General features: G+C 36.6%; 2 protein-coding genes across 3 annotated transcripts; both read right to left on the reverse strand.

Annotated features, from left to right (window-relative positions):
• Window positions 1-961: 961 nt before the first annotated feature.
• On the reverse strand, window positions 962-10623 carry LOC128210293 (F-box/LRR-repeat protein 2-like). The gene is made up of 11 exons (XM_052914551.1): window positions 9982-10623; window positions 9001-9156; window positions 8656-8801; window positions 8177-8256; window positions 7650-7698; window positions 7132-7278; window positions 6457-6546; window positions 5004-5228; window positions 4225-4380; window positions 3573-3755; window positions 962-2992 (listed from the first exon to the last, which is right to left on the reverse strand). The coding sequence occupies exons 1-11, from the start codon at window positions 10274-10276 to the stop codon at window positions 2876-2878; spliced, it is 1644 nt and encodes a 547-aa protein (XP_052770511.1). The 5' UTR covers window positions 10277-10623; the 3' UTR covers window positions 962-2875.
• Window positions 10624-16952: 6329 nt separating this feature from the next.
• Window positions 16953-27192, reverse strand: LOC128212137 (uncharacterized). 2 transcript variants are annotated; one of them, XM_052917427.1, is made up of 3 exons: window positions 27138-27192; window positions 18489-18751; window positions 16953-18252 (listed from the first exon to the last, which is right to left on the reverse strand). In XM_052917427.1, exons 2-3 carry the CDS (start codon window positions 18662-18664, stop codon window positions 17511-17513), a joined length of 918 nt encoding a protein of 305 aa, XP_052773387.1. In that variant the 5' UTR covers window positions 18665-18751; window positions 27138-27192; the 3' UTR covers window positions 16953-17510. The 2 variants fall into 2 exon arrangements, with proteins under 2 accessions (XP_052773387.1, XP_052773386.1); XM_052917426.1 differs by lacking the exon at window positions 27138-27192 and adding an exon at window positions 21674-21839.
• Between the last annotated feature and the right edge of the window lie 550 nt (window positions 27193-27742).

Here is a 27742-nt window from a genome sequence, read left to right on the forward strand (position 1 = left end):
TCCATATAAAGCCAAAAACGTTCTTTGTTTCCACTTACATATCCAAAAGAAATTAGCACAGGTAGGTAGGCATAACCTTTTTCATTTTTTTTTGGAGAACCGGGATTATATACCAAGCCCACCTATATCATGGCATAGAGAATATTTGTTTATTTCAGAGTAAGATCGTATTTTAGTTCACAAGTGTCATATAAGAACATATTTCACGAGCGGTAAACGGGATAACCATTTTTCAAATAAACGGTAAGTTCTTAATTTCCAAATATATCTTTATTTAAACTTGTGTAACATTTCTCGAAATTCTAAATACTTTATTTGCCAACATTTTCTGGTTCAAAGTGGAGTGTTCAGTTTTGATCTATGGGAAGTAACTACAATGTATTTTAAAAGTAGTTCTAAAAGTTGATATTTTCAGTGTTGTTATTTCACTGATAAAACTTCATATTTCATCGAAAAGCATGAAAGAAATGTCACTATTGTAGAATTTTTTTAATATAAAACTGTCAAATTTTAACATGTTCACTGAAAAAAATGAACATTTTTTCTACGAAATTACAAAAAATATCCACACCAGAACAATAAAACTGTAGGGTTGAGAGGGAAAAAATGGTTTGATCAGGTAAGTGGAAAGAAACATTTTTTTTTTTATAAACAGAAATATAAATTCTTTTTTTATTCAAAACAAATAGCAATAGGTAAAGTACACATATTTTAAAGAATACATGCACATTTATTTGTATTTTAATACATACAACAGCACTGAACACTTCATAATAATACTATATAACAAAATAAAATTTCTAACAAATTGACAGTACACTTTTAGAAAGGTATAAAAACAGAACATAAATGAAAGACTGAAAACATAAATAGTATCTGCTCAATCTTTAAATATATATTGGTCTTTGGATTATCATTCCGTTATTGACAGCTACTCATAAACCTGATTGAAGTCATATAAAAGTCACATGTTGACAAAGGCCAGTCATAACAGCTCACCATTATTTTAAGTCACATGTCAACAAAGGCCAATCATAATAGCTCACCATTATTTTAAGTCACATGTCAACAAAGCCATTCATAACAGCTCACCATGATTTTAAATCACATGTTGACAAAGGCCAGTCATAACAGCTCACCATTATTTTAAGTCACATGTCAACAAAGGCCAATCATAATAGCTCGCTATGATTGTAAGTCACATGTCGACAAAGGCCAGTCATAATAGCTCACCATGATTGTAAGTCACACGTGGACAAAGGGCAGTCATAATAGCTCACTATGATTGTAAGTCACATGTCAACAAAGGCCAGTCATAATAGCTCACCATGATTATAAGTCACATGTCAACAAAGGCAAGTCATAATAGCTCACCATGATTATAAGTCACATGTCGACAAAGGCCAGTCATAATAGCTCACCATGATTATAAGTCACATGTCGACAAAGGCCAGTCATAATAGCTCACCATGATTATAAGTCACATGTCGACAAAGGCCAGTCATAATAGCTCACCATGATTATAAGTCACATGTTGACAAAGGCCAGTCATAATAGCTCACCATGATTGTAAGTCACATGTTGACAAAGGCAAGTCATAATAGCTCACCATGATTTTAAGTCACATGTTGACAAAGGCCAGATATAATAGCTTACCATGATTTTAAGTCACATGTTGACAAAGGCCAGTCATAATAGCTCACCATGATTATAAGTCACATGTTGACAAAGGCCAGTCATAATAGCTCACCATGATTATAAGTCACATGTCAACAAAGGCAAGTCATAATAGCTCACCATGATTATAAGTCAGATGTCGACAAAGGCCAGTCATAATAGCTCACCATGATTATAAGTCACATGTCGACAAAGGCCAGTCATAATAGCTCACCATGATTATAAGTCACATGTTGACAAAGGCCAGTCATAATAGCTCACCATGATTGTAAGTCACATGTTGACAAAGGCCAGTCATAATAGCTCACCATTATTTTAAGTCACATGTTGACAAAGGCCAGATATAATAGCTTACCATGATTTTAAGTCACATGTTGACAAAGGCCAGTCATAATAGCTCACCATGATTATAAGTCACATGTTGACAAAGGCCAGTCATAACAGCTCACCATGATAGTAAGTCAAATGTTGACAAAGGCCAGTCACTATGATTGTAAGTCACATGTTGACAAAGGCCAGTCATAATAGCTTACCATGATTGTAAGTCACATGTCAACAAAAGCCAGTCATAATAGCTCACCATGACTATAAATCACATGTCCACAAAGGCCAGTCATAATAGCTTACCATGATTGTAAGTCACATGTCAACAAAGTCCAGTCATAATAGCTCACCATGATTTTAAGTTACATGTCAACAAAGTCCAGTCATAATAGCTCACCATGATTTGAAGTCACAGGTCGAGAAAGTTGAATCATAATAGCTCGCCATCATTCGAAGTCACATGTCAATTAATTTGAATCATAATAGGCCACAATGAATGAGCATCTTGTTATCATGTGAACTTAAAAGACTTACATAATAAAGTCGGTCTAAATTACCCTAAATTGGAGTTCTGTTGATTAATGTAACTGGCCTAACTAGCCCTAACAAGGAGAACAAGAAATTGGTCTGTACACACTGCCATCGGTCTGTTTGCATTTATCCAATCAGGGGTTGGTGAGAAATTTTGACCTGAGGACAGTTAATCAGGATCCATGTCCTTGCTGTTCAGGCACATGTATTGAGTGTCAACCACAAAAGATCAGAAAGGACATAGCGCTCAAGGCTTGCACGCCCAAATATGTTTCCTTGTCATATCAATGTCCTGATATCATTATCCTGATATTGTTAAAATTATATCAATATCCTTCCATTATCAGACGAGTTTGTCCACCCTGCAGAACTGACCGGTGTCCAGGTTTCTGGCCATCAGCTGGTCTGGTGCGGCATTGGGAGTGGCATGGCCCACAAATAACCGCGGTATAGTGCAGTCCTGGAAAAGTCATAAAACAAGTTGGTGAATAAACGGCAACAGAAGCACAGTGATAGTAGTTTTTTTTATTTACAATGATTTTGAAGAAAGTTATTCACTTAAAGCTGCACTCTCACAGAATGAGATTTTACATTTTTTTATATTTATGTCTCATACTAGCTGATTTTAGCATCAATGCCTTCAATTAAGTAATATAAGATAACTTAGAATATAACAGATCTCAATTGTATGGAGCCTATAGTACTTAACTACATACTACACCCTGCTGTACCCCTTTGTGTGACAGATTCTATTTTTAGAAATAAGTTTAAATATATAATAAATATATATAATATTTAAACAACTAATTTTGACACTTCAGTAAAGATATTTAGTATTGAAAGTAGTTACAACATATATGCAATAAGAATTGAACATGGGCCCTTGCAAGTGCCCCATTAAGGCTCATTAAATGCATCAAAAGTGCCCTTTCTGACCTAGCACCCTGCCCTTTTCAAATCGTGGCTGGAGCACACTGGCCACAGGTGAAAGCATTTGTTTTTGCAAACTAGCCAAAAGATAATAAATATATATCGCTAACCTTTAGATATCTGACAGCAACTGGTGAGATATTGGCACAGCCATTCATGTAGATCTCCTCCAGCTGTGGGCAACAGTTAGCCAGACAGAATATGGAGGCATCAGTCAGGCTGCCAACACCCGACACAACCAGCGACACCAGCGAACAGTGGCGGGCCAACTCACACACTCCAACATCCGTCACCTGAAAATTTAACCAATACAATAAAACTGTGATCGTTCAAGGAAGCCGGGGCTCGAGCTACAACCTCGAGTGATCCGATGTTTCAAATGACCAAAGTTTCCATTTTAATCTGTTATGAATGTCTAACAATGTTTCTTTTCAAATTTTGTATTCGTTTTACTGATTGTTTACTATGGCTACATGTATATAGGTGGTATAAGCATGTAGCTGTGGGCTGTATGGCAATACTTGTATAAAAAATGTTATGTCTACCAAACCACGGTTCCTTATAACAAAACAAGGTAACTACATATTCAATTTTTTTTTAAATAAAAAGTTTATTATTTTATTTATTGAACAAAAAACATCGAATATTCATCAACAAATTTTGACATTTGAATACCAAACGTTCAATCGAATATTCGAATATTTGTTTGAATCTCTAATAAAAACACAGAAAAGCTAAAAATAAAAACAAACTTATGCATACCAGTCTACAACCTTTGATGCACAGTCGACTTAGGCCGGGGCAGTTTTGAGCAAGAGTGGTCAGTATTTCATCGTCCACACACGTCACACCGGACAAGTGCAGACGCTCCAGGTTAGAACACTGTGCCACAACCTCTGACAATACCTCGTATGACAGCTGTGACATAACAAGCAAATGTTTTACCAAAAGAAAACGGCTAGCATTATTTCAAATATGATACTTTTGTTGTGAAAGTTGTTGGCGAATGTGCAAAGGCTGTCAAGTCAGCTTCAGAATGGTCAATTTTGAGCCAGAGTTGTCACCAGATTGGTCAATTGTCAGCTGAAGTGGTCAATTGTCAGCCAAAGTGGTCAATTATGAGCCAGAATGGCATGAAAGACACGAATGCTTCAGGTTAGAACACAGGGTAACAACCTATGACAGCACCTTGTATGATAGACAGGAAAATATACAATATAATGATACAAGGTTCTTACTAAATTGTTTACAGAACTTCCAGGCCAGACACTGTTACTTTAATTAGGTTTCATTCTTTCAGGTATGTGATGTAGCTAATGAATAGCAATGTTTTTCATTTTTCTCAATTTTCATTTATAAAAGAAACATATTTCATAAAATTATTTTTCTCCTCCAAATTAAATCACTAGCAACATGCAATTCCTGCCACCCTATAGTCTGGAATAAATGGCAGGGTCTCTTAATTAAAGGTCAGTCATGTTAATGTTTGGAAAAAAAAATCAACACAATATCTGTCTATGTAAAAAATCATTTCTACTTACCTTTTTCATGCCGATAGCCAGACCCTTCAGCCTGGTGGCCCGGACAGGGTCCCTGAGCAGCGGAAGTAGGCCTGTTCCAGTCATGTTTGGTATAAGGCTGAGATGCAGGGCCTCAAGGGAACTGCAGTGTTGTGTGACCGCCTCCAGGGCCTTGTCCGTCAGACTAGCTGACACTGATCCACTGATGTCGAACAACGTCAGGCCTGCCCCGATATGTTCAAGAATCTGCAATTGAGGTTGAATAATGAATGACTGATTCCACTCCTATCTGTTCCAGAACCTGCAATGGAGGTAGGATAAAAAGACTGCTCCTGCTCCTTTGTGTTCAAGAATCATCTACCAACTTTTTCATTTTGCTGCAAATCTCGATTCCACTTCTCATTGTTTCCCTGAGGACTTAATATTCTTAAACATGTGCATCATTGCCTTAAAGTGATATGCGCACAAGACAATACTTTAATATGGTCCATGGTTATGAAAAATTCTAGTGAAAAGGACGCAATTCAGCAGATTTGAAAATGAATCATTGCTAATGAGGAACTGAGTACATGTATATTAAAAAAGTGTGGACACCATAATTTAAAAGTATATAAAAATATTGTATATCAATACAAAATGTAGGTAAGTCCATGAACGATAGACAACACCTAGTTAGCATGAACATATGATTGTCCAGTTAAAATGATTGTTAGTGCACTTGCTTCTCGGCGAGGACTGCTGGGTTTGATCCCTGGCATTGGGCATGTGAGTTTGGTTTGTGGTCATCAAGCCGGACAAGTGGGTATTCTCTGGGTAATCCTGACTTTGAGCATTCCATTGATACCATGAGCATATTTTGTCCCAGATCATTGTCCAATAAGGAGTCTGATTTTCCAATAAATATAAGTCTCTATCTCATTTTGAATGTGAAGTAAAAGATAAAAAGTAAAAATATAAATCTTCTGTGACCTATATAAAATTAATAATCTGGAACAACATATTATTCAGCCAGAACAATGACATTGAGTATTTTTATACAAATTCTAAGTTGCATATGAAGATTCCTATTTTCTGAATTCAGTTGTTAAGTTAAAAAAACGAGTCAAATGTGGAGGTTAATTTGATGTTTTTCCCTGTTTCAAAATTCAAGCCCGGTTCCAAATCAAATGTAAGCATGCACAAGGCTGGGACACAATTACAATGACTTCATTTCCAAAATGATGGTACGTGCGCATACAAATTGGCGTGTTTTCTAAAAAAGTGTTATAGCAATATAGCAATTTGTTTCAGCTTGTGAACACCAAGGTGGATATTTCAATCGTGGCCATGCCACTCATGAAATATAAATTTTGGTGCTCACTCGGTGAAATATATTACGATCTTACACTGAAACAATCAATTATTCTCTGTTTCATTGTTGTTGTTTTTTTTCTCCTTGCAACTGAACCATTCTGTGTTGGTTGTTATTGCCTACCTGAGCAAGTGTTTCATCATTCAGGGCTGGCACTCCGCACAGTTTGACGCACTTGAGACGGCGTAGTCTCTGGAGACACTCCACCAGGATCTGTAGAATGGAATTGAATGGAATACATGTGGATTGGAATAGAGCAAAAATTGGCATTGAATAAAATGAAACAAAATATAATGGAACATAAAATAATAAAATAAGATGGAATGGAAAAGAAAAGAAAAGAATGGAATAGAATAGTATGAAATGGAACATAATAAAATTGAATAAATCAGTATGAAATAAAATAGAATGGAACAGAATGGATAATGGAACAGAATGGAGAAAGAGAATACAACATGAAATATTAATTACAATACAATGGAAAGAAATAGAATAGAATGGAATAGAACAGAATGGGATGAACTAGAGAGGAGGAAATAGATAGGAATAAAAAAAAGAGTGTAATATGAATGCTATAGAATACAACAGAATAGAATAGAGAATTAAAAACTTTCCAACTTTTTGGCTTTTATAATTCACATCATAATCAGTCATTCTACAGTAGCATGAATTTGATTAGCAAAACACAAACAGTTTAAGAATTGATAACTTATTCAAACCAAACAGGTACATTGAATAAAACATACTGTATAATTTATCATAATTATTATTCAAACTATTTTGTAAAAATGTACTCGCCTGTGTGTCGGTTAGGAGAATACCAATGAGTGAAAGGTCGGTCAGCGATGTTGGCAGGGTCCATAGGGCCTCAACATCAGGCGGGCTGCACAGGTGGGTGCAGAATGACAGGTCCAGAACCTTCAGGCCGGGGCAGCCTATACTGAACTAAAACAAAAGGTGCCTGTTTTAATAAAGATCTTAGTAGATCTTAGAGGTAAATAGATCTTAGGGTTATATTTTCATTAAAATTTGCTTAACATTTTTGTGAACTGAACATAACTCTTCCCCAAAAATAAATTGTCACTTCTGTTATTTTGAATGTTTATTTACTATAAATGCAAATGAAAACTGAAATATGTTTGGGCTAGTAAAAGTTGTTTTGGGCTAGTACATTTACTTGCCAGCTAGCCTGAATAGGCCAGTGGTCTCAAAAAAAGGGCCACAGACTGTATGCCTAGCAATAAACGTGTATGGATGACAGCATTTATATGGAATTGATAACAAAAGACAGAATCATAGTCAATTAAGAAAATTACCTTTGTTAACGCCTGTCCTGATATTTTTGAGCTTCCATGCAGATTGAGGCTAAAATAAAAAATTGAACCATTCAAAAAACAAACTTTAAAATCTACCGGTATTAGCAAGAAAATTAAGACCAATCATCACAAGTAAATGAAAGGTTTTTTATCAGTTGCTTAACTGAGAAAAATAGTTCATGTGACTTGCTCCATACAAGCATTTTGGCATAGTACCAAGTAGTATGTGTACAAAGTACAAAAGTCAACTGTTTTTAAAATTTACACTTCGGCCCTCTCACAGATTGATTGTTTTGACAATTTTTTTTTTGGTCTTGGAATGAGTCAATTATTGCGTAAATGTCTGGAAACTAGCTTAAATGTGAGACATCACAACAAAGACACAAGGCTTAATATAATGACAATGCCTCACTGCAATTTTTTTTCTGATGAAACAGACTTTTCTGCAAAATCCCCGAGATTTTTTCTGTGAGAAACATACGGTTTCCGTTGGAGACAGAGAAACTTAAACTCCTGATATGTCTTACATGCGCATGTTCGGACAGTAACTGGCCACTGCGACAAGGCATTCATCACACATCTGGTTAAGCTTGGTGTCCAGCACTTCCTGAATGAGAAACTTAATAGTAAAAATATACATTCTAGCTGGAACAAAAGGTAAAAGAAATTTGGGAGTGAGGTTAACAATTATAATAAAAAAAATTCTTACAGTTTCTCATAGGGAAAATTATGGATACCAGCACCATTAAAAACACAGGCTAAAGCAAGCTATGCATTCAGTTAAAGCATATGCGGCGAACGCTTGCTGTTTGGTTCCCTGTTTGCAGTGAATGGCTGCGTTGCAACAGGGATACAAAACGAAACAGTTTGCTTACATTTTGTAAACCCACGCCTTATTGGATGCATTGCTGATTTTGGAAACTGATGCAAGCTTGATTCTATAGTCTATCGGTTTCCGTTGCAATCAAGACAAATATATAGAATAATGCTATATCTATATACATACCAGACTTGGTCCAAGGTGGTAGGCAAGGCTGATCACATAGGCGTGCATCCTCTCCTCGTGCGACCTCGACCTATGGGTATGTTCAGCTACACCCCAGAGGTACAGCTCCTTGATCTGCCTGTTCCTTCCTGCAAGGGTGTCCACCCCTACAAGACAGAGAAAGTGGTAAACATATTACAACTAAGCTTCACCCGAGAGGTAATTAATTAAGCTTAGACCGACTACAAGTCCTTAATTAACCTGTTCTTCCCTGCCATGATGTCAACTCCTACAAGGCAGACTATTTTACAAAACCAGTAATTTTTCATACAATCAATTACTTCAATGATTACAACAAATATTTACCTTTGAATGAGATTCCACTGCTTTGTTTTAAGTCAACAACTATAAGATTCTCTGACCACACCAACTTCAGGGCATTGTCTGTCAGCTGTTTCATCCCTCTCAATCTCAATAACTTGAGTTCTGTCTGATTTCTGGTAATAGCTTGTACCCCATCATCTGTAGGATACATTGAAGTAAGTTAGTTGAGAACTAAGCTTTGCTCTTTGAAATAACCATGGATAGTACTGTTAAGACCAAGCTTGACACCCTTGTGCAAATGCACTGTACTAAGATAAGAAAATGAATTAACTAGATCAATAATATAGTATGCGTCCATAGTCACTTAAGTCTTGAATCTGAAAAAGAGGCCCAGACTAATGAAGTGAATTTCAAAAAGTTATAAAAAATCTTTGATATACTTGCATTACTTACTTTTAACAAAAGCAACATTTATTGTTGTAACATAATTATATTATTGAAAACATATACAGCAATTTGTTTTCTATCTCCAAATATTTGATCTGGTTGAAAATTATTTATCAAATATAGCCTTTGAACCTTATAAACAATCCCCAATTGATTGTAAACCTTCTATAGATGTTAGGAAAACAATGGACTAATAATCACTGATTATGATAATTGGCAGGATCATGATGTTAATCTCTGCCCTGCAATGTGTGACAAGCTGAATGCAGTGACATTATGACAATTTTCTAACCTTGCAAAAAATGCAATTTCAGGGTATTTTTTTTTCAAAAGTGGTAGATTTTGTCAGGATAGTAGTAGATTGGTAGAGGGGTTCACATGTCTGCAGATTCCCAAGGACCAAACACACTTTGACATTTCAATAATAGATTTAGTCATTCTAAAATGCCGTCCAGGCTCTTTTTTTTAATGATGGTTAGCCTGGACGACTAATAATAGATTATGAAAATAAATAAGATTTATAAAAACACCACATACATATAATTTTCCATTTAATAAGTAAATAAATTTCATTACCTGTTATGCCAAAACATTTGATGATTGACAAGCTTTCCAGTTTGCATTCAGATGCTGCGATACTTTTTAAGAGATTATCACTAATTTGTTCACATTTGTAGAAATTAATTTTTGTCAATGACTTGCTGAAAAGCTTGGTCATGTGTGGAACATAGCTTTCTGTTAACAAATCGTGCCAAGCTATTTGTTCCAGTAATAATTCTTTGTAGACAGTTGGTAATTTACAAACATCATCCAGTTTGTGTAGATTATTTTGAATAAAGTTCAAGGAAATATCACTCAATGTTTTCACCATTTTGAATATATTCCTGCACTACCTAAAGTGCTAAGAGTCAGTGTTCACTGGAAAGGGAGTGTTTAATATAAATTTCCAGTGTATAAATAGAATTAAATGGAAATATCTATTTATCTATTTTTAGAACATGAGTAACAGATTAACTCTTGCAAGCTCGAAGAGTTGAAGGAGTGGTTGTGCCTGATGTCATTCTGTTGAATTCATTGATTTACGTCTGTTACTCAGTTCAAACTACAAAATATTATAAAATATGAATTCCTTCCTATGTTGTTCGGTGAATTTCTTTTTTTTATCTTAAAAAATAATGAATGCACTTCGTTTGTTTTGATTTTTGAACTTTCAGACGCTTGTCGATCATGGTAAGGCGTTTATTAATCATAACGTCCCTTTTTATTACGTTCGCAAACTTAAAACAGCGACCACTTCCCCTTTTAATAGAGTTAAACAAATACTCAGGCAAATATCATCGATTCCAGATGTGAAACATGAAGTGCAGGTTGCTAATCTAATGTAAATGCTGAGGCCGGATGCAAAGTAACTCTGTAACTGTGTATTTTCTACTTCTTAGGTCCATTGTGTTTTGTTGTCTTCTTTGGAACTGTACGTACTTTATAAATATAGTTGTTTTCTAAATGTTTTTGGCATTTTACTTGTATTTTATTTCACCTTTTTACATCCGATATTTACTTTTTAGTATTTATATGTATTCTGTATATATTTTGGCTGCACTGGCCTTGTTTTAGTTAAAACCATCTTTGACACGTTCACACCACTGATGATACCGAGTGTCCTTTCATTGGTACGTCGTGGGATCCAACTGAAAGAGCAAACTAGATTCGGATTGAATTAGAAAAAGATTAAAATATGTTTAAATAATAAACTGACTTTCATTTTCAAAAAAAATCATCAGTATGGCAAAACAAAACAAAATAATTCATGAGATGAGAGCCCCCAAACTGTTGATGGTGTACACACAAACCCGGTATAATGTTTGGCTCTTAGAAGAGCATGTTCCAAGTTATCCGACCCTTCAATTTAACCCCAACGTAAAATCAGCGAATTCATTAAATATTAAAATCAGTTTTATTTTGAAATTTATATTTCGTCCCATTGGTGCAAAAAGATACCAAACAACATTTTGACCAAAATTGACTTTTCACTATTTTTAGTTAGAAATAACTTTTTTCTACCTTGTCTAAAAAGATCTCCCCTGAATATTGAATATTGACTGAGATATGAGTTCGTGCAGTTTGGTACCAAGTGAAATTGGTGCTTTTGATTGGTGGAAAAGGGTACCATATGCCATCTGGTGTATGCAAGAAGGTGCTATAAGACACATGGTACCTTTCTGCATTGAAATATTTTAACACATTATATATTATTTTTTTTATGCAAAAAGGAGCCTTATGGCATGTGGTACCTTATTGCATAAGATGATTCTAAAGCATTAGGTACATATTGCGATGTAAAAAGGAGCCATACGACTTGTGGTACCTTCTTGCATAAAATGATTTTAACTTAAATAAGTTTACAAAGTGTGCAATAAGTGACAAAGTGGCATATGGTTCTTTTTTGCGTAAATTATTAAGACTAAAATGTTAACATTTTACAATATAATAGAAGTTTATATGGTAGGTACTGATAGCAATACACAATTTTCTACTAATTAACACTGATAACGTTGATATCAGGTAACAAGTGTACGGTTGGTTATTGTTACTTTTTGTGGGATAAGAAACACCAGATGTTGTTGACTTCACATTCGAGAAGTGTAATTTGTTCATAAGGACAGAAGATTAAGAAGGGAGATATGGATACCATAACTGTGTAAGTATTGTTTTCTGTCACCTTCAAAACAAAATTAAGTAATAATGATTATAACTTTATTTGGGGTGCGTTGAATATAACTGAATGTATTATTTGTCTGTAAAGTAATGGTATTTTGGATTTATCCGTTCTAATTTTGCATTGCGATATGTAATATGGAATGTGTATTTAGCGTAATATATATCTAAATATGTTTTATAAAATAGTAAGGTAGTTATTATAACAAAATTATGTTTCAGTAAGATTGCATAGTAAGATGAGGACATCTACTTTGCGACGCCAATAGCTGATTAAAGTGGAATTACACAAAATTCAATATGTGGAGATACTATAACATCAAAAAGAACTATTCATGACGAGCCTGCTATACAGAATTCCAATTCTGAAGATGATTTTTCATTAACAGATATACAAAGGTGTGAAGGACTGTGGTAACCCGTCAAATTAAAATGAATAGATCCAAGTGAAGAAGGTTACAATGACATTGATCTTGATGAAACTTACAAACCAAGCAAGGATCATTTTACTTCCACTGATACAGCAAATGAGACTATATTTGGAAATAATAAACGGAAAACAGAGGTTTTAGCGAGAAAAATCATGGAAGAAAATTCCGAAACATATCAAGATCTAGCAAATGAAGACTCGAATAAAAGAAGCGGGAAAGAACATAGAGAGATGTCCATCAAAAACTAATGAACAGTATAACACTCTCACAAAATAAGAGATGCAAACAGACAATAAAATTAATAATTAGCGCCACTTGGAAAGAGCAAAGAGTATAAGTATAACGTTACATACAATGCAAACAATTGTACGACAGTCACACATCACGACTGGATAACTTTCTTGTCAGCAATGAACATAAGCGAGCTAACGTCCGTGGGGATGGAAACTGCTTTTTCAGAGCACCAAAAGAAAGATAAAATGAATTTATAACTGATGATGTATCAGAAAGAAGGAAAAACCAGTGTAACATTATATTGCAAACCAGTGAACATTCTGTTCAAACAAGCCAATAGGGTACCGCAGTTCCAGTGAAATCAAAATGTTAAGAACAATCTTACAATCTTACAATCTTTGTTTCTACAAGCCAAAACAGGACCAATGTTTCGTGTGTGAATTATATAGAAGGTAGCAAGCAGATGGTAGTACTAATGAAAATTTGACCAAAGAATACGAAGAACTTCAGTTAAATAAAGAAAATGAAATAGAAGGGACGGAAAAGGTCAAAGAGAGAGAGAGAGAGAGCAAAAGCTTTCAGTAGTGTGTACGTTGAAACGTTGGACTCACAAGGCAGTGCTTAGGCCTTGCAACTCTCTTTTCATAAGTCAGTGAGGTAGACTACTGTATAAAACTATGTGACCATTTGACCATTTATTCGTTGTGAAATAAACAAGTATTTTGTCACCTTTGGAACAATACCCAGTGCATACGAGACTCCTCCGAGGTAGCTACATGTCTCATAAAAACACTTTGTAAGTTTGTTAAAAAGGTTATGTGCAAGAGATTGTGTACATCTCTGACAAAACAGAAACCAGTAGGTAACGTCATCCTTTCTGTTCACACCTACAATTACCACAACTCAAACCCCTTTGTCACAAGTTTCTTTTGTCAGGACAATCTCAAATGGAATGTGATTCTGTTCACTCAACTATAGAAACAGCAAAAAAACGTCTGTGTGTGTTCGTCGCAATGGATTACACGAAAGACAAACCTGTATGTTGTGGTTTTAATCAAATACAACCATATGGTAGACTACAATAAATTTGTGAAAAATACTGTCCAAACTTAAAATTGTCAACCTCTTGTATGCGCAGAAAGTGGCTACATGTTAAATTGAGTTAGGTAAAAAAATCCTCACCCAAAAATACATTTGTGAACTATTTATTTGAAATGAACTCATTTCTAGAGATAGCAATATCAACCTTAACAAGGTAGACGGAAATGTTGGCCTTTGCACAAAGGAGATCGTTTCAACACCTCTCACTTAATGTCAGCATAACAAACATAGATGTTGTGCCAGTCATCGGACGATAAAGATATTGATGTTGAATAAACATGAGTATTTCAGTATGAACAGATTCATTTTTCATACTGGAAAAAGCTTTCTTTTTGTAGTAAAACTATTTACGGTATAAGCTTCATGTATAATTTCTGTGCGGAAAACAGTGAACACTATCTTGTGAATACATATAATCAGGGTGCAATGCAAAACTGTTGACATGTGTAATAATTATGATAAACGTTATACATTTACACTGAACTGGAATTAAAAATCATGATACAAAGCCTTGTTCTTTGTAATATTGTTCAAATTTTTGCACCATAAATGAATTATTATAACGTTTACTATACTATAATACTATAAATATGATCACTTATATTGGAAATATTGTACCAAATGTTGCAATATTAAAGATCAATGAACATTTCTTATGTTTTGTGTTTGACATTTATGCCTAAAATATAAAGCAATAAGGTACCATATGACATAAGGCACCTTATAGCATGCAGTTTTATCTGATTATTCCAACTGAGGTTTATGCAACAAAGTACTAGTTGCCATATGGCTCCTTTTCACATTATTTGTTTTACCTAATCACCTTATGCAAGAAGGTACCATGATACAAAATTAACTAATTAACCTTAATTATCCATTGTATTGATTTGCAATTCAATGAACAATTTAAATAAACCATTTGAGATAAGTGATAAAAGATTCAAAGTCGCAAAATCGTTTTCTGATTTTTTAGGAACCGCCAAACCTTTAAACTCAATTTACTCGAAAGTATGAAAATGTCGCTTGGTACCTTTTTGCACCAATTGGACGATTTATTCTTGATCCGGGTTAATCCAGATGATCCGTGTTGGCTTTGGTGTGAATGTAGGTAGCTTTGTTGCGGATAGAACACCCCGTACATGCCCCGGGGTGATCTGTGTCCAACACGACAGGCCGGATGGCCCATGATCAACATAGTGCCTCTGCAGAGCTTCCGGGGGACCAACACGATTGCTACACGGACAGTCCCGGGCGAACCCGGATTGAAAAATCCGAGCCGATGGTCCCAGATGACCATAGCGAAAAAAACATCGAGCCTCGGAAAATTCGAGCCAAGCGGAAGTTTTCACATTCAGTATAAAAAAAATCGGTCCTTTACATCAAGCTCGAACCAAAGAGGAATTCGTGCCGAACGAGCTCGAGCTAACGGAGAATGACAGTATTGAAGAAAAAAAAAACACTCGGATAATTAAAGAAAAATAACACATAATCATGTTAGAAGTTAAAACATGAAAGTTAATTTTATGAATAAAATGATCATACGGAGAATAAGAAAAAAGCGTCGGCAGCAGCATTCGATCCTTTGGCGGTCGGGGACCATATCCAATGCATTACAGCATTCGGAGCTCCTCGGCCATTTTTTCAAAAACAACCTCGGATGTATGCCGGTACATCTGTTGAAGTAGTCCGTATTTTTTGAATAAAAGCATTAATTAAATGTAGTGTTTAAGAGTTGTATTCATTGCTCTCAGTTTAAATTGATTGCTAGTGAAGTGTATTATTGCAAACATAATTACGATTCCCAAGGGTTAAGTCATAAATTTTAACTACTAAATAAGATTACTACGCGATCTATTTGCAGCGGACTTAAACGTACCACTTTTTTAGTATGTAAACCGTCCATATACATCCGAGGTTGTTTTTGAAGAAATGGCCGAGGAGTTCCGAATGTGCATTACAGTAGACATTCCATTTCCCAGAGTTCTACGTAACATATGGACACAATGTATGATAAATTATGGCGGCGTATGTAAACGTTGTAACGATAGTCGTCAATATTCAAAGGTTTATGTGTACAATTTAAGCGAACACTGTTTTCTACAAACTTATCTTTTTTGTCGACGGTCTTCGTTATTAGGACTAGTTATGTAATGCAACTAGTGATTTATTTCTGTACTCGTAAATATAAACGAATGCACTGTCAAGGACAAATAATGGGGCTTTAAAGGGGCACAACTTCCAATAGGTTTACATTTCATAGATGCAAAAAAATAAAATAATAATTCATTATTTTTTATTCATTTGACTTAAATTATTAAAGAAATGATTTGTGTGCATTTTAAAAAAGATCAGCCTTTATAAATCGAGTTTCTAATTTATAGCTACGTGGCCACAAATTACCCAGTTCAAAAAGCGCCAAGCTTTAGCTTATTTAATTTTATCTCCACACAAATCAAAAGCTTTTAAATATTGAAGACAAATGAGTTAAACATAATGATGCATTAAAAAATGCACATATCAAGTGTAACCTATAATGTGTCCCTTTTAGATTGGGTAGAGCTAATAAGGGCTCTAGAATTTTAACTAAGTTTTTCGATCATTCGACATTATATATTACTTTTTGACGAAACATGACCCACATTTGATTTCACATTGACTGTAAATAGAGACACATATTCTCGCCAATTTTTAAAGAGTTTGTTTATAAATATTTTATTGAAAGAAAATACTATAACGCACAACGTTTTGGGAGCACGACTGGAAGCCACTCACTTCACTTAACTAACCAGGACCATGGTGTGCTCAATTCAGTTTAGGGGTCAACATTATATTTTGTCCAATGAGAAGGCAGCGTTTCTCAAGTTTTCCAATACATTTATTTCAGTAAATCAGCAGTCAGCCGTTATCCATTTTAATCAGGTGAAGCGGTAGATAAAAACAATGCAGGCCCATTTAGTAGGTAGTTTACACAATATAATGTAGACCACTTAAAAACTTTTAAGATTGTTAGTAAGTTCTTTCACAAAATAAATGGTTATTCAACTGTGTGGCATCAAACCATTTACTTCTGTTAGTACATATATACTAACAAGTTTAACCATAACTTAGATGGTCATGCCCATGTATTAAGCGTTTAAAATACGTTCGATAAAATATGGAATGGTTAACTTCGTGGAAACATATAGAGAATAAGATCGAATAATATATTATTATGTATTGTAATATTTATGGCAAAACAACGATTGCACACATATTGAATAGTTGCTAATTTGAACATACATTTTCATTACGTATAAAACATGACAATAATTAATCAATCAAATAACAATATTTCAATAAGGGACTCTGATTGTTCCGAATTTTGTAACAGTTAACAACGTTGTTAACTTCGTCGTTGTTAACTTTAAAATCGTTACAGCTATAGCAGTTAAATGGATACACTTGTGATATGATATATTCTAACACGATTTGAATCAACTGTTTATTATGTATATATTTATATCTATATCCATATATGCGAGCACCTTATCAAATATTTCACTTTTAGAAGTTAACAACGATGTCGTTAATCACGTTGTTAACTGTAACAAAGTTCTGAGCAATCAGTCCCTTTTCAATGACTTGTTATCCCGTGTTAATGATTTCTTCTCCTTTAAAAGACGACGTATGTTTCACTCTGACGTCATTGGAATGCATCCACGTTACGTTTTCGTTCAAGCGTTCGTAACTATACGTTTCATTGTTCGTCTTGTTATTTGGAACAGTTATATGTTTATTGCTACCACTGGAAGTCGACTGTTCGTCCGAGTGTTCATGAAAATATGTATTCGTGTCATCCGGAACTTCGATAGATATGGCCTCACCTTCGTGGTCACACAACTTATAACAACTAACGTCTTCGAGCGGTTGGCTGGCCTCGATATTGTTCAGCCAACTTTGGCACTTCCGGTTATTATCTTCCTGTTCGATTTGCTCGTTAAACGAGCTCTCTCTAACGAGTCCGATGTCAACCGGTGTTGTGTCCGCCAGGGTCACGGTTAAATCATCCGCCGGAAGATCGCATTCGTCGATCGCGAATTGACTGTGGGTTCGGTGTAACTTTGCCCGCACACGTTTGGGCTTATTTGTTTTTGATGTTATTTGATAATTGGAGCTTAAGCTCTCGGGCGCACTCCGGGTAACTTTCCCGATGTCGGTAAACTCGCACTCCGAGGCGGAGCCGGACGGCATGAAGTCCCTCCAACATGGCGGCCGCGGAGGGCGGCAGCTGACTCCTCTCCCGGTCGGCACTACCGTAATTCTTTGCATAGTCAAAACATCAACGGTCGGTGGGAGCGCGGCGGAAACAACCATTGAAGGCGAATCTCTTGATTTTGAGGTAGAAAAAATAAAATACAAACACAAAACGGAATAAATTCAAAAGAGGGAAAATAAAGTGTAACACATTTGTATTTTAAAAGTTCGAAGAAAAACTATATTGGTGCACTTGGCTTATATTTCTTGGCAGGGATATGCCGTACTGTGTAGTTCACCTATAAACATTCACTATACAGGTACTGGCAGGCTATATATCACAAGCACATTCACGAATGAAACTATTACCCAGTCAGAGAAACAGAAAAACAGCCGCTTGAGTTGTATTTGTTAGGTGTCTTCTGTTGTTTGTTTCTAGGCACGAGTCCCACGCTCACAGCTGCGAGCTCCCATGCCATCCGACTACGCCCCACTGCATTCGGAACACCCTCGGTTAATTTATGCACGGAAATGACCGACACCATACGATTACGTTACTCGGTTTCAGGAGAGTCTTGCTTCAAGTACATTGTGGTTGTTGTGTGCTTGAAAGCGGACACGCCTTGAAGATTCTGAAATGAGATGGAACAAAGAATAAATTAAGTGCGATTATAAATTGTGACGTCATCGTTAGACGCTTGGAATAATCATGGGTCAGCTGTGGTTTAAAGATGCACTCTCACAGATTGAACGTTTTGACATTTTTTTTTGTCTTAGGACCAGTCAATTTATGCAATAATGCATTTTCCCTGTCATATAAGACTGCTGACAAAAAATCAGATCGCAGTTTTTCATATTTAAGGTAAAAATTTTATGGTTTTTTTTTTTGCCTTTCTCTTAAACCCTTAGTAACGCTTTTAGCCATAAAACGTTAATTTTCGAACAGAAATATGAAAATCTGCGATCTGATTTTTGTCAGCAGTCTTAAATCACATAAATCACTGATTTGCAGATATTTAAGCAGAAATTGGCTCATTTCAGGACAAAAACTAAAAAAGTTGTCAAACGATAAATCTGTGAGAGTGCAGCTTTAAACATATTTATTTTAGCTCGATTATGAAGATACCGTCGAACTCCGTTGACTCGAACTCGTTTGGCTCGAATTCCTCGTTGGCTCGCTCGAATTTTCCGAGGTTCGAGGTATTTTCGCCGGTCCCTAGGAGTTCGAGCCAGCGGGGTACGATTGCAGCTGATATGAATCACCCTTGGATCCGTTTCTTGGGCAAAAACCAGTGCTGTGTGCTTTTTGAGAGGCAATGAGAAAGTACTCCCTGGAGGGGATCGAACCCACGACCACACCTATACCACAAGACCACTCTTATCGCAGCTCTTATTGACTCCGAACAACTGTCCACGCGTATGAAGATTACTTTTGTCGACAAAACTCGATGAACACATTGTATCGACTGGACAAAAATCAAGTACAGTCGAACTCCGTTAGCTTGAACTCCTAGGGATCGGCGGAAATACTTCGAGCCTCGGAAAATTCGAGCCTATATTCAGTATTAAGAAATCGGTTCTATACATCCAGTTCGAGCCAACGTAGAAATCGAGCCAAGCGAGTTCGAGCCAACGTAGAAATCGAGCCAAGCGAGTTCGAGCCAACGTAGAAATCGAGCCAAGCGAGTTCGAGCCAACGGGGTTTGATTGCATTTATAAAATAATGTGCGTTTAGCTTACTTGAAGACGAAAATACGGCTAACATACCCAGTTTATTAAGCCAAAACACTCGTTGGTATTGTTATGTTTAGCGGCAATCCTTAGTACGTAAACCTATCTAGCTACCCTGAAAAAGGAACCCCCGAAATTTTTTTTTAAATGAGTGACATCCTATGTAGAATATCCACACCAGGGCTTTCTCGATTGTTAGATCGATTTTCACGCAAAATGAGTTCAAATTAAACTTGTATTTAGGTGTGTTGGTCATGGAAATCACACAGAATGCACCATTTTCTGATAGGAAATACCATGAATACTTGTACAAAGTATGAAGCATGTTGTTTACATTTGTGATCTGTAGTCGGTATTATAGTAAAACAAAATGAAAAACATTCGAAAAGATCGTTGATCATATAAAATGTGTTGTTGTTGTTGTTGTTTATCCGGAAGCCCAAAACCTATCCGTCCGCGGACGCTAAACATAGAAACAAATTGGTGTGGCCTAAGTGAAGAAGTTGACATGATGTCAACAATATGTCATGCTATAACACGTCAAGACAGAATAAAACGGCATACAGACCACCAGATTAAAGTCATAATTGGATCATCAGTATATACGGTATACGCCCCAATATTTATGAGAGAAAAATAATATGCAATTAAACAGATCGACCAAAGTAAGTTTCCAATATAGCTCTTTGGCCTTATAAAAAGAAATGTAGGCTAATTATTTTAATTTTGAGTTGGAATGTATGACACAATTATCACTAGCGGATTGGGGGAAGCATCCGGCGCGCGCCCCCATCCCCTAAAATCGTCCAAGTTTACTTTGTATGTCAGTATCGGGGAAAAAGGTTATAAATTACGCCCAAAATGCACCAGATTGGACTAAATATTGTTGGAATATTTACTAAGGGGAGTTCTCTCCCCGTCCCCCCAACATAGTGGCATTCAAAATTCGGATCCGAGACTGGGCGAATGTCAAAAGGTAAAGCCCCTAACGCACACTATAACGTCATTTCCTGAACCCGCCCCTGACTGGTATGTACCTCAAAACTAAATGTACAGTATATATGCTTGATTCAGCAACCAACGTGATGATCACCAAAAACAGTGAGGGGTCAAAAGGCATAGAAATAGTAATCAGCGACTTACATGTGGACCCAATACCTTAAATGTCAGCATCTGAACTCAGTTGACTAAGAAATCGGAATTAAGGTATACATGTTTCAATAACTTTTAAAATTTGTTTGGTAGAAGGAAACAAGAGACAAACAGACACATAGACTAACTCCTCACACTATGTCCTAGTCAAAATAATTGTACGTGGACGGATGTTTTTTTACCATTTTTATATGGCAAATCCTTTTTTAGAGATAAGAAGAATCCTGCTTTGAACATATATTTTTTTTCAAGTTAGACTATTTAAACTATGTCCGTGTTAAATGTGCACTCAAATAATGAAATACACCCAGTTTACCTCACATACATACGGATGAAAGTACACCTGTTAAACACGAATACCCGCTTGATGCCAATACTGATTCTGTCTGTGTCTATTGCACATACTACACAATATTTTGTAAGTAATGCTGACATAGTTTATAGAAGATTTTATCAACGAAGTAAATATATCGCCACATACGAAATGGATCATCAATTTATCATTGCTGAGATTCATGTTTTTGTGAATCATGGATGCCAGTATTGGCTTATCAGTCAAATCATGGTTTCTGTGTCTTTCATACACAATATCAACTATGTTGTAAGAGAACTGACATTGTTTTCAGAATATAAATCAGCCATAATGTTATAAAGTTTGTAGATCTACTGACCCCAAGTGCCTTAAATCCATCATAGAATCAATCCACAAGTTAATAATGAACCGAATTTCCTTAAAACATACACATGTCGGCTAATCCCAGTGTGGCTTAGCGCATGAATCATAATCCGTATTAACTCTAATCCTCAGAAGAAAACCAATTACAAACCATTTCTACGCATGCGTATGTTCTGAGGAATAACATATTTCTAGGACATAATATTGGTCAGATAAAAGAAAGCGCAGCACAGGTAGAGTCGTCAGAGAAAGGTCTTCGGTAAATATCCAAACAACACTCCTACGCACAGTACAGAAGGTAGAAAATTCAGCTCTCTATGAGTTTATCAAGTTATGCTCACACTGAGCCAATTTCTGACACCTGTGTGCAAAAGTGACAAAGGATAAACAGCCTACATGTCCATGCTTAAGACTCGACAAAGTAAAGCATATAAAAACAGTGCATTTTAACGTCCGAGATTATGTAGACATGGATATGTTTTTGATAAAAAATAAGAATAAATAAATATATGTACAACATAAACGCCTTTGCGTAGGGGTAAATAAAATATCAGATGTTTTATATTTCGATCTGTTTACACAACCATATATAAAGAATATGATCATTTGAACACGCTTTTTTGCGCATGCCCGATTGATTCTGATTTTTAATACCAATACTGACCGTGAAAGGGCGGCCTATCGATCCTTTAGACGTTGAGATTTTCAAGCAAAAAAACTGTTATAAATGTGTCTACGAAATAAAAAATAAAAACAACAACAACGATCGTGGCGAGACTAATTAACAAACTTAAACCTTCATATTAAAACAAGTAGTCTGCTAATAATTGGTATACACCTTAAAATGCAGATATTAATAAATGAAGAAACTGAATTACTATGTTTTTAATTTGTTCGACAGTTTTAATGTTGCTCACTATATCTAAAACCAGGTATTCGTTTGGCCAAAACACGAACACAGCTATCAGTGCGCAATATAGCAGTGCATGTGTACTCAATAGAAACATATAAATGTTTCCGTCTCGTGCATTTTCAGAGTTTCAGGCGGATGCATCCTACTTGAGTCCCTCGTCGGCACCCATAGTACATATTCCGTTTTATATCATTGTGCAAAGATGGAGCGCGGATTGGGAGTACCGGAGTCACGGAGCAATGACCGGATATCAACGACTGATCCATTCCGTAACACTGCAAAAGAAACCCGATGGGTCGGACGTGGGTATGAGTAACGCATTTGGTCGCCCGTTGATATGAGTAACGGAATGGGTCGCAGTGTGTATGAGTAACGGAATGGATCGCACGTGGGTTTGAGTAACGGAATGGATCGAACTTGGGTATGAGCAACGGAATGGATCGCACGTGGGTATGAGTAACGGAATGGATCGCACGATGGTATGAGCAACGGAATGGGTCGCACGTGTATATGAGTAACGGAATGGATCAGACGTGGTTATGAGTAGCGGAATGGATTGCACGTGGATATGAGTAACGGAATGGGTCGCACGTGGGTATGAGTAACGAAATGGATCGTTCGGGAGTACGAAAAATGGAATGGGTCGCAGTGGGTATGAGTAACGGAATGGGTCAAACGTAGGTATGAGTTACGGTATGGATCGCAGTGGGTATGAGTAACGGAGTGGGTCGAACGTGGGTATGAGTAACGGAATGGGTCACACATGGGTATGAATAACAGAATGGATCGCACGTGGGTACGGGTAACGGAATGGATCGCACGTGGGTATGGGTAACGGAATGGATTGTACGTGGGTATGAATAACGGAATGGGTCACACGTTGGACTGCGCCACTTTGTTTTACTACGAAATTCTGATGAACTTCGACACTTTTTTAACGAAATGGATCGCACGTGGGTATATGGGTAACGGAATGGATCGCACGTGGGTATGGGTAACGAAATGGATCGCACGTGGGTATATGGGTAACGGAATGGATCGCACGTGGGTATGGGTTACGGAATGGATTGTACGTGGGTATGAATAATGGAATGGGTCACACGTAGGTATGAGTAACGGAATGGATCGCACAAGGGTATGAGTAACGGAATGGGTCGCACGGGAGTATGAATAACGGAACGGGTCGCAGTGAGTATGAGTAACGGAATGGGTCACACGTGTGTATGAGTTACGGAGTGGGTCACACGTGGGTATGAGTAACGGAATGGATCGCACGTTAGTATGGGTAACGCAATGGATCGCACGTGGGTATGAATTACGGAATTGATCGCACGTGGGTATGAGTAACGGAATGGATCGCACGGGAGTATGAATAACGGAACGGGTCGCAGTGGGTATGATTTACGGAATGGGTCACACGGTAGTAGGAGTAACGGAATGGGTCACACGTGGGTATGAGTAACGGAATGGGTCACACGTGGGTATGAGTAACGGAATGGGTCGCACGGTGGTATGAGTAACGGAATGGGTCACACGGTAGTATGAGTAACGGAATGGGTCACACGGTAGTATGAGTAACGGAATGGGTCACACGTGGGTATGAGTAACGGAATGGGTCACACGTGGGTATGAGTAACGGAATGGGTCGCACGGAATTATTATTAACGGAATGGGTCGCACGGTGGTATGAGTAACGGAATGGGTCACACGTGGGTATGAGTAACGAAATGGGTCGCACGGAATTATTATTAACGGAATGGGTCGCACGGTGGTATGAGTAACAGAATGGGTCACACGTGGGTATGAGTAACGGAATGGGTCGCACGTGGAAATGAGTAACGTGAAGTGTCGCATGCAGGTACCGGTCGATGGTACTGGGTGTATGTCACAGTTAATTAATTAAATGTATTCCGATTCGCATCACTTTTGCTTAATCAGTTCGGAATGTCTCTTTAATCTGTTTATTTTTAGTTTTATTATTAGTGTAAATATAATAATATCAAATTTGACATATTCAGTATGGAGTGCCTCGTAACGCGGGGAAATAAAAGAGTATTCGATACTCATGGAGCGGGGAGGGGGAGTTACACCTCCCATTTATTACGTACAAGCGGCTCGCTGGTACGGTATGACACGAATTGCAATAGTAAGAAAGTATTGAATGCTAATAGTACGTTCCAATTATAAAACATTAAAAAATAATACAAACCTTCAAGTATTACCCACTGCGGGGTTCTATATACGGGTGTTTACGTTAGATCACAATACAGCGCACTTATAAAGCATTTAAATGTTTGCACAGCTAATCTAATTAAACACACTTGTAAGCCACATGATACACACCAGTTGAACCGAAAGCATCTTAAGAATTAAATCAAGATATATGCTAGCGTACAACCGTTTTAGACTTCAATAAATAGGGCAGCTACGCACGGCCACAATTAATAACTAAACTGTTATGCGTTTCTCGATTTACATTATTCGGGACACCTCGGCCATTTTCCAACGCAAACAACATTCGGAACATCTCGGCCATTTTCCAACAATGTTTTCGATAAAGAATGGCCAATGAAAAAATACACGAGACACGAATGTTTTTATTACCCTGACCTATGGTCAACTATTGTATTGTTTTATTCAGTTATTTTTTTTCATTACGGATGAAGTAATAATTAAGTAAATAAAACTAATTGATAAAATACCTACCAATCAACCCCTAAAGATATGAGTAGGGAAACTATAAACAAATTATTTCTTGAGTGTGGCCTAGCGTACCTTGAAATTAAACATTTATTGCATTATCAAATATTAAGCATACGCTATTGTTTGAAGTCCTCTATCTTCAAAAGGCGGTTTATGGTCACCATTGTATCTGGCCCCCATATTTCTATAATGGCTCGTCTTGTCTCTGGTTTATGACCAGAATGAACCTTGGATTTAATACGGTAAACCTTGGTCTTAATTGGAGTCGAGTTTATGCATTAAATGGTTTATTGTTCTAAAGAACAATACGTCTGTTCTCTGATGCATGTATTGCCATTTTGGTCCAATTAGCATCACCTGTCCAATCTTCAAGGTCCAGTTTCAACCTTCATTGTATATTGACATCTTATAGTTTGTCTATCTAGCCTGATGAATGAGGCCTGTATAACCTCCTTTGTTTGGAGGCTCATACTTTGTTTAAGAAAAAGATGTTCTACGGTTCAAGTGGAAGAGACAAAAATGATTACTCTGACAAAAAATAAATGGAGGCCAACTATTTACGACACTTATTGGACTGCGCCACTTTGTTTTACTACGAAATTCTGATGAACTTCGACACTTTTTTGACTACGACACTTTGTTTGACTACGCCGCCTTGTTAGACTACGACAATTTGTTGAACTTAAACACTTTGTTGGACTACGAAACTTTGCTGGACTACGACACTTGTTGGACTTCGACACTTTGTTGGACTACGACACATGTTGGACTACGACACATGTTGGACTACGACACTTTGTTACGCAGTGGCACAATGCTGGACTACGACACTTGTTGGACTACGACACTTTGTTGGACTACGACACTTGATGGACTACGACACGTGTTGGACTACGACACTTGTTGGACTTCGACACTTTCGTTGTTACGCAGTGGCACAATGCTGGACTACGATACGTTTTTTTGACTACGACACTTTGTTACGACACAATGTTGGACTACGACACTTTTTTAGACTACGACACGTTCATGAATTACGATACTTTGTTGGCCTACGCACTTTGTTTTACTACGACACTTTGTTTGATCGTTGCTGGACTAAGACACTTTGTTTGATCGTTGCTGGACTAAGACACTTTGTTTAACTACGACACTTTGTTTGGTCGTTGTTGGACTACGACACGTTGTTGCTGGCCTACAACACTGTTCTTTGTTGGACTACGACGCCTAAAGCCCATTTCCCTAGTTTGAACAGTTTAATTCACGGTCACTGTATCTTTACAAATGATGAAACAATATGCACCTTGGATAATGCCTTTAAAATGCTCTCAATTGCCCAACCATATTTAATAGCAACATGGGTTGAATTCCTGCTACCGAGTTTCTTCTTTCCCCGTCTTTTTTGCAAGTTAAATCTAGTCTTCTTCGAAACTATATTTCGAAATGTTGTGAATGTTGTAAATATGGCTACACAGAGCATTAATTTAACGACATGAATGTCGTTAAAACTTATATCAGAATTTCAAATGTAGTATGTTCAGACAAAATCATAATTCAATTACAAAAAAAAAAAGAAAATATGTACATGTAATTGGTAAAAAGGCTTCAAAACAATGATCCCTCAATGAACCTAACACAAGCATTTGTTTGATAACAGAAGTTATAATGACATAAAACCCATTCACTACACTTTAACTGATTGAAACAATATTGTACGAGTCCGATGGAAGATTGAAAAATGTAAACGCATTGTTTAAGCTGAAGCGTTAATCGCAATTAAGCTTTTGAACTTAAACAAAAGTCTCAATTAACCTTTAAATTTAAAACTGCATTATATACTTACTTTGATTGCAGATCCAAAATCTTTATTCCATATTCACCAACGAACCGCCTTAAATCACCTTTCAAAAACTTGCGAATAAGGTAAGATTCGGATTGATATATATATTCTAATCTCGCTTTGAATGATTAAACATTCGGCGTACTCCAGCGAACACTTTGTTTACAAAGTGATGGTCCTGTGGATCCTTTGTCAAATCAGCTATTCGCTTTTCAATGTCCGTGCCATCGGGTGGAACATGTTAATCTAAATAAAAATATTCCTTTTTATTTAAGCTTTTATCCTATAGAAAAATACGTATAAATAATCATTTTTTCTGTAGGATAGATGTTTAAGTATACAGAAAAACATATTTTACAAATGCTCTCAATATCGTTTATATTTGTCCTTTAAAGCTACGCTCTCAGCAATTGAACGTTTTGTCAATTTTTTTTGTCTTAGAATGAGCCATTTTTTGGGTAAATGTCTGAGAACCAGTGTAAAAGACTTCTGACAAAGGATTAGGTCGCAGATTGTCATATTTACGTTCGGAAGTTGATGTTTCATGCGAAAACCTCATTTTTCTTAAAGCGTTAGTAGCGCTTTAGCCACAAAACTTCAATTTTCGA

This window comes from Mya arenaria, chromosome 12 (assembly GCF_026914265.1).
Source record: "Mya arenaria isolate MELC-2E11 chromosome 12, ASM2691426v1".
In the NCBI taxonomy this organism is placed as follows: Eukaryota; Metazoa; Mollusca; class Bivalvia; order Myida; family Myidae; genus Mya; species Mya arenaria.

Coding starts and splice junctions, on each gene's coding strand:
- LOC128210293 (XM_052914551.1), bottom strand. CDS start 10,276: ATGGTGAAAACATTGAGTGATATTTCCTTGAACTTTATTCAAAATAAT. Junction 5,229..6,456: donor ATGATGAAACACTTGCTCAG/GTAGGCAATAAC, acceptor CCTCAATTGCAG/ATTCTTGAACATATCGGGGC. Junction 2,993..3,572: donor TTGCTGTCAGATATCTAAAG/GTTAGCGATATA, acceptor TGACTTTTCCAG/GACTGCACTATACCGCGGTT.
- LOC128212137 (XM_052917427.1), bottom strand. CDS start 18,664: ATGGTGTCGGTCATTTCCGTGCATAAATTAACCGAGGGTGTTCCGAAT. Junction 18,253..18,488: donor TTTTCTGTTTCTCTGACTGG/GTAATAGTTTCA, acceptor CTCAAAATCAAG/AGATTCGCCTTCAATGGTTG.